The sequence below is a fragment of the Elaeis guineensis genome, unplaced genomic scaffold, assembly GCF_000442705.2.
Source record: "Elaeis guineensis isolate ETL-2024a unplaced genomic scaffold, EG11 Super_Scaffold_1000045, whole genome shotgun sequence".
NCBI lineage: Eukaryota > Viridiplantae > Streptophyta > Magnoliopsida > Arecales > Arecaceae > Elaeis > Elaeis guineensis.
In genome coordinates, this window is record NW_027332425.1 from 5,906,905 (window position 1) to 5,913,979 (window position 7,075).

Genomic DNA, 7,075 nt, shown 5'->3' on the forward strand with positions numbered 1-7,075 from the left:
ATGAAGCAGCATCATCGTCCGGAAGGCTTCCAGATGATCAACCGGATTCGAAGTCCCGTCGTAGCTTTCGAACTGGGGGAGCTTGAAGTTAGGTGGGATCAGTTCCTACATGATCATTTGAGAAAAGGGAGGGTCAGTCCAAATATCTTCACCATAAGCAGGGGGTGCATGGCGGAGTTCTTCAATCCGCCGGTTCATCTCTTAGAGCCTCCGGTCTAGGAGATCCTCTCGACTTCGAGTCTCGAGGGTCCTCTGGCAGAATGGGGACAGGGATCTTCCAGGGATGGAGTCGTGATCCGATTGAGGGCTCTCCACCCTCGGGTTCGTTTTCCCAGGAAAGACGGGACGGTTGGCCCAAGTGGCCCGCCCCGCCGCCGGATTCTGGTGTTCCGGCGACACCCTTTCCAGGCGCACTGATGCCTGCGGCTGCTGCTGCTGCATAGCTTGCACAGCTTCAGTGAGGCCTCTGACCTGCTGCGCTAGCAGATCAAACTGCTCCGCGCCGACCGCCGTCGCCGGAGGAGGAGGAGGTTGGGAAACAGGAGGTGAGGCCGGAGCCTGAGATCTGGCCGCGGAGGTCGTGGATCGTCGTGTGGACGCCTTGCGGGGAGGCATCAAGCGAGGACCGAGTGGAGAAAGGAGGAGGGGACGCCGGAAGAAATGCCCGGGGGCGGTCCCGTTGAGCGCTCCTTTAAGAACAAAGATACTGCGAAGACACAGCCCCTTCCTCTAGCGCCAATCCTGTTGGTGCAAAAATCCGCTTGCGCCGGAGAAGCTGGAGTCGAGGGAGTCGCGGTCGCCGCCAGGACCTGCAAAAGAAGTCTAAACCGGAGGTGGGGTTGCTCCGGCAAGATCCTCCGACGCTCAAGTCAGTTCTCTGCCTCAACAAGAATGGAGTGCTCGAACGAAAATTTTAGCAGAATTTCTAGATAAAAACGAGAGCTTATAGGATAACGTATCTGGGATTCCCCTTTTATAGACGGAGGGGGCAACAAATTGATAGTGACGCCTGAAACCGTCTGGTCGTGGGCCACCCAGAGTCAGGAGGAATTTATTGCGGAGGGTAGTGGAGCGGGATCGTGGCTATCACCGTGGCTCGCCACGTGGAATCAGTTATGGGGAGTGGAGCGGCGCCCGCTGTCGTGACTCGTCAGGGAGTGGTGGAATCGCACAGAATCCGCCGCAGGGAGTGGAGCAGAATTCTGACCGTTAATACGGCCTGTCAGGGAGTAATGGAGCTACGCAGGGTCCGCCGCAGGGAGTGGAGCAGTGTTGTCCGTTACTGTGGCCTGTCAGGGGGTAATGGAGCTACGCAGGGTCCAGACTTGTCGACCGAAGTTCGGTTGGAGTCGGTAGCGAGGTCCGGTACCCGTAGGAGTTTGGGCGAGGTCTTCCCGCAGTCGGAATAGAAGACAGAGTCTGACTCTCGTAGGAGTCCGGACGGAGTCTTCCTTGCAGTAGGAGTTGTGGACGGAGCCCGGCTCCCGTAGGAGTCCGGACGGAGTCTTCCTTGCAGCAGAAGTTGTGGACGGAGCCCGACTCCCGTAGGAGTCCGGGCGGAATCTTCCTTGCAGCAGAAGTTGTGGACGGAGCCCGGCTCCCGCAGGAGTCCGGGTAGAGTCTTCCTTGTAGTAGAAGTTGTGGACGGAGTCTTCTTTGCAGTAGAAGTTGTGGACGGAGTCCGGCTCCCGTAGGAGTCCGGACGGAGTCTTCCTTGCAGCAGAAGTTGTGGACGGAGCCCGGCTCCCGTAGGAGTCCGGGCGGAGTCTTCCTTGCAGCAGAAGTTGTGGACGGAGCCCGGCTCCCGTAGGAGTCCGGGCGGAGTCCTCCTTGCAGCAGAAGTTGTGGACGGAGCCCGGCTCCCATAGGAGTCCGGACGGAGTCTTCTTTGCAGCAGAAGTTGTGGACGGAGCCCGGCTCCCGTAGGAGTCCGGACGGAGTCTTCCTTGCAGCAGAAGTTGTGGACGGAGCCCGACTCCCGTAGGAGTCCGAGCGGAGTCCTCCTTGCAGCAGAAGTTGTGGACGGAGCCCGGCTCCCGTAGGAGTCCGACGGGAGCCGGGCGGAGTCCTCCTTGCAGCAGAAGTTGTGGACGGAGCCCGGCTCCCGTAGGAGTCCGGGCGGAGTCTTCCTTGCAGCAGAAGTTGTGGACGGATCCCGGCTCCCGTAGGAGTCCGGACGGAGTCCTCCTTGCAGCAGAAGTTGTGGACGGAGCCCGGCTTCCGGACGGAGTCTTCCTTGCAGCAGAAGTTGTGGACGGAGCCCGGCTCCCGTAGGAGTCCGGACGGAGTCTTCCTTGCAGCAGAAGTTGTGGACGGAGCCCGGCTCCCGTAGGAGCCCGGGCGGAGTCTTCCTTGTAGCAGAAGTTATGGACGGAGCCCAGCTCCCGTAGGAGTCCGGACGGAGTCTTCCTTGCAGTAGAAGTTGTGGACAGAGCCCGGCTCCCGTAGGAGTCCGGGCGGAGTCTTCTTTGCAGCAGAAGTTGTGGACGGAGCCCGGCTCCCGTAGGAGCTCGGGCGGAGTCTTCTTTGCAACAGAAGTTGTGGACGGGCCCGGCTCCCGTAGGAGTCCGGGCGGAGTCTTCCTTGCAGCAGAAGTTGTGGACGGAGCGACGGGAGTTCACCAATAGTAGTCGAAAGTCGGAAGAGACTTGTAAGGATCGATCCCGCCAAGAACTTCGGCTGAGGGTATTTTATACCCAACACCTCCTTTTAGCATGTACTTTGACTGTTCTTCATACAATAATTGCATGATTGTTCATGCATTGGCATACTTGAAAATTTAAACATAGTTCGTAGGGGCTATTGTTATGATTTTTTTTGGGTTAGCAGATCATACTATAACAAGATACGAACTTAAATAACAATGGCTGTGTTATATGAGTTCTTTTCTTTTTTTTTTTTTTTGAACTTTAAATTATATATTTCAAAATCTTTACTTATTTTTATTTATTTGATCAATTCATTTTATTTTTTTTCCAAAATACCAACTAACATATACCCGCGTACACACCCTCATGTCACATAAGTGACATGCAAAACTCCAGCCACCCATGTACTGCAGCTGCTTTTAAATACTTGACTGCATGTGTAATAAATTCCATTAAGTACAGTTGCTGAGCATTGAAAGAAAGAATATAAAAAATTATGAGCAAATTGAAGAGAATAAGAAAATTTATAGAAAGAATGAAGAAAATAAGAAAACTATAGAAAGAATGACCTTCAAATGAACTGAAAGGATTCTTGACATTATTAATCAGATAAATTGATGAACCCTATGACCAAAAGAACAGGTCCGTAACCATATTCAAGAAACAAAGACGATGAAAATACAATAAACGAAAACAATCTTATTAGGCCAAGCTGAATAAAAAAGACTTTCGAGAAACCTTACATCTAAATTACTCCAAACACATCAATAGATTTTCCATGCCTCAAAATACACAACAGTACAAATCTCATTCAATTTCTACCTCACAGTACCACCTTTTTTTTGGTTACACACAGCAACACTTCTCAAAACTTACATAGTTTATAAAAGCTTGAGTGTTAGAAACTGCATGTTGCCCTAAAGTGCACGTACAAAGAGAATGTTCTTCTATTCATCTATAAAAGCACATCCTCATTAAAATGAGATTGCTAGACTTGTGGCTTAGTGTTCCCTTAATCTACTAGTCTAGACAGCAAACCAAATGAAACCTCTACGCTACAGCACTGTCACAAAGGCACTGAACATAGTTCGGTCCAGAAAGCAACCACCTTGAAAGTAGCATGTCTATAAGCTGACAAATCAGTAGGCAACGAATGTGAATGTGAAATGCAAGTATCTAGCTTCCGTCTGTGACATCAGTGACTGGCAAAATATTAGTACAAAACAGGTACCAGCATCCCTGAGATTAAAAACCTAAAAACCATAAATTTCCCCACTGCATATGTAGGCAAACTTCGGTTTGATTTCAATATTTAGCTCTTTGCCCTATAAAATTATGTACTAAGGTAAATATAGAAGTATCCAAGATTGCTTTTTTTTTGGTTTAATGCGTTTCACCGAGAACGATGAAAGAATATATCTTAAATTTTCATGAGTTCGAGCAAATCAGATCACCTCTAGAACATTGGCGCAGATGGTGGAAACGATTCCCTTGGCAGCGTGCAGATTCTCTCCGGCTATGATTGTTAAATTCGTAATAATAGGTTTCGAATTGAACGTCAGTTCGGCCAGCGCCGTCTTGTACTGTGCCACGAGCTCTTGCTGCTGCTGATTCGATCCTCCCCTGATCATTTCCTCCCTTGCGTCCCTCTCCCTCTCACCGCCAGCCCTCACGCTCGAAGGCAGCGCCTGGCCGCCAGCCCTCAGCGGGGGAACGGGCGGTCTCGGCTGGCGACGCCGCGGTCCTCCTCCACCAATCGAGGTCTCTTCAAGCCCGGCTCTCGGGAGCGGTCCATCAAGGATCTGCGGGAGCTCTCCATCACCATGGGCCCCGCGGAGAAATCCCGGAACCCTAACGCTTATTCTCGCGGGAGCTCAGCGGCGAGATCTCCGGGATCCGAGATGGATACCAAAGGATACAGAAATTAGAAACGAAGGGAAACCCTAAATAATTTCGAGAGAGGTCCTCGCAGAGAATGAGGAACGCGCTCGAAGAGAGAGAAGGGGGGAGACTTTGGAAGGCTGTGAAAGACATCAGGTTTCGTACATATCTATATTTTATATATATATATATATATATATATATATATATATGTAAAATAATATTTGGTAGGGAAGTATTGAATTGTTGCTAATTCAGTTTCTGAATTTTATTGTATCACCTAAAATTATATTTTTTTTTATATTTATTGTCACTAATTTTAAATTATTTATTTAATTTTTTTAATTGAAAATTCAAAAATTATTTATTTATTAATATTTGTAGTCCATCAAGAATCATATTAACTTCTATTTAATAGATGCACGATGCTTCCTCCTTATATATAAGATGTGAAATTATTCTTTCTTATTTATTGTTGTATTTGAATAATTAAAAATAAGACAACAATATCTGAAAAATTTATTTTCATATATCCGGCCCCATGCAATGCGCAGGTCTTCGACTAGTTTGAAAAAATAAGATGACAGGTTGAAAAGAGGAGCAGAGATGATAGGAGGAAGAGAAGAATGAAAATTAACTAATCAACCAAAAACAAAACGAAGGTTGTTATTTTTAGTGTAGTAACAACGAACAAGGAAAGAGCCATCATGGAGGGAGAAACTAATATATGACCAGGGCAATCGGATCGGATCAATATGGGTTGGCTGAAAAATTGATAAATCTAAACCCGATCTATTTATTAAAAGGGTCAGAATCTACGATCTGAATCTGTCACTTTTAATAAATAGATAATCCGACCTAATTTATTTAACCTATTTGATGAATAGATAATTTGTTAACCTACCCCAATCCAATTCGATTCAACCTGTTTAACTGATTTGTTTTCACTCTTACTCTTGCTCCATTAGGACTGACTCCACCACATAGCACTTCGGTGAGCTTGCCGCCCTGTACATGGCAGAGTCCCTCCTCGAGGTTGTCCCTCCACCTAGGTCGGGTAGCGGCCAGTGGTAGTACTCATAGCCCATCCCAGAGATGTTGTGCCAAGGGAGATGCCTTCCGGAGAAGCCGTGGAAGAATGACGACTCGGCATAGCAACCTTGGAAGAGCCCCTTCTTGGTGGCCCCCTCACCACTAGGCTTGTCCATGACGATGAACTAGTGCTCATAGTTGCAACTAGGGAATAGCGATGCCATCTCCACCAGTGGCCGATCAATGAACCCACCACCAAACCAGGAGTTCAGAAGCAAATAAGCTGAGTCACCTGAAGGAGGAAAATCACTTTTTCTCGTAGGATCTTCCAGATTTCACCAAATCTGGGACGGAATAAATTTAAAAATTTTTTATCCTACATATATTTCAGATCTAAATCTCTAGATCTAATCTTATTATCTGATATTTCAAATCTAAAATTAAATCTAAACTATGATGAAAGAAGAAATATCTCAAGGGTAATCTGATTATCCTGTAGATGATCTCTGCACAGCCCGAGGTTTTGATGTAGCCACACAAGCAGATGGCCTCTATCGGTATCCACTCAGACAGGACCTAGAACGTCTTCTCCTCACAAATCTATGCTCCAAAAATCATATCTAAATCTGATTAGGAAGATCTTCAAAAGTCTTCCTGAAGTTGGAGCAGTAGCCTGTCGAAGAAGTCCTGCAGCATTCTGTTCCAGGCATCACCATGCCTTGGATCTTTGCCAGATGGACGTCCAACTCTTTGGATGTGAAGAGGGGAGGAAGGAGAGCAGGGAGGACATGGAGAAGAGAGGAGGGGATGGCAGCTATTGGGTTTTGTGTATAAAACAACTTCTACCTCAAAACCTTAGGCACAGTAGGGTTTATATAGACCCTGTATGCTGCGCAGTGCCACATCATTCAATCAATCAAAAAATTTCAATAAATTTTGAAAAAATTTTGATTGATGGAGTGATGTCATCTGATCATATCAGATAAGAACCCCACCTTATCTCCAAAAGATGGCACCAACATTGGATAAGCATAAATAGAGGTGGCACCCAAGAGTTTAAATTGATCAAGACTCTCCAATCCTTATCCACTTGGGGCGCCCGCTTTAATCTAATTGGGCTCACACCATAATCTGATTATGGTGCCCAATTTGATGTGGCTTGGCTTGTGGACACTCTATAAAAATCCTCTAATGAGCCCTCTTCAATTTAAGACCCATATGTCAACTTTTGACAGATGTCCTAAAATAAAATTGGTAGGTGCTAGGAATTAGCAGGTATTATCTTAAATTCATCTCATGAATTAAGACAAACCTTTTCTGAGCTGGACAAGCTTTATTTAGACTGAGAGAAACCTTTCTAAGGTTCTCTGGATGAGTCAAATCACATTTGGCTCAGTAAAGACAGAAAAGATTACACGAGGAGAAAGTTAGGCTCAATCATATGCTAGCATAATTTCTTGAACCTAATTGGATCTTATCTAAATCAATTGATTAGCCCAATTGATGACATCCAG

General features: G+C 46.6%; 1 protein-coding gene across 1 annotated transcript in view; it reads right to left on the reverse strand.

Annotated features, from left to right (window-relative positions):
- LOC105036179 (polyadenylation and cleavage factor homolog 4) overlaps window positions 1-4,688 on the reverse strand; it is a 30,474-nt gene extending 25,786 nt beyond the window's left edge. Inside the window, 2 exon segments of the mRNA XM_073250489.1 lie at window positions 4,103-4,362; window positions 4,365-4,688. Of these exon segments, the coding sequence (XP_073106590.1) occupies window positions 4,103-4,362; window positions 4,365-4,473 (369 nt within the window). The 5' untranslated portion in view covers window positions 4,474-4,688.
- Between the last annotated feature and the right edge of the window lie 2,387 nt (window positions 4,689-7,075).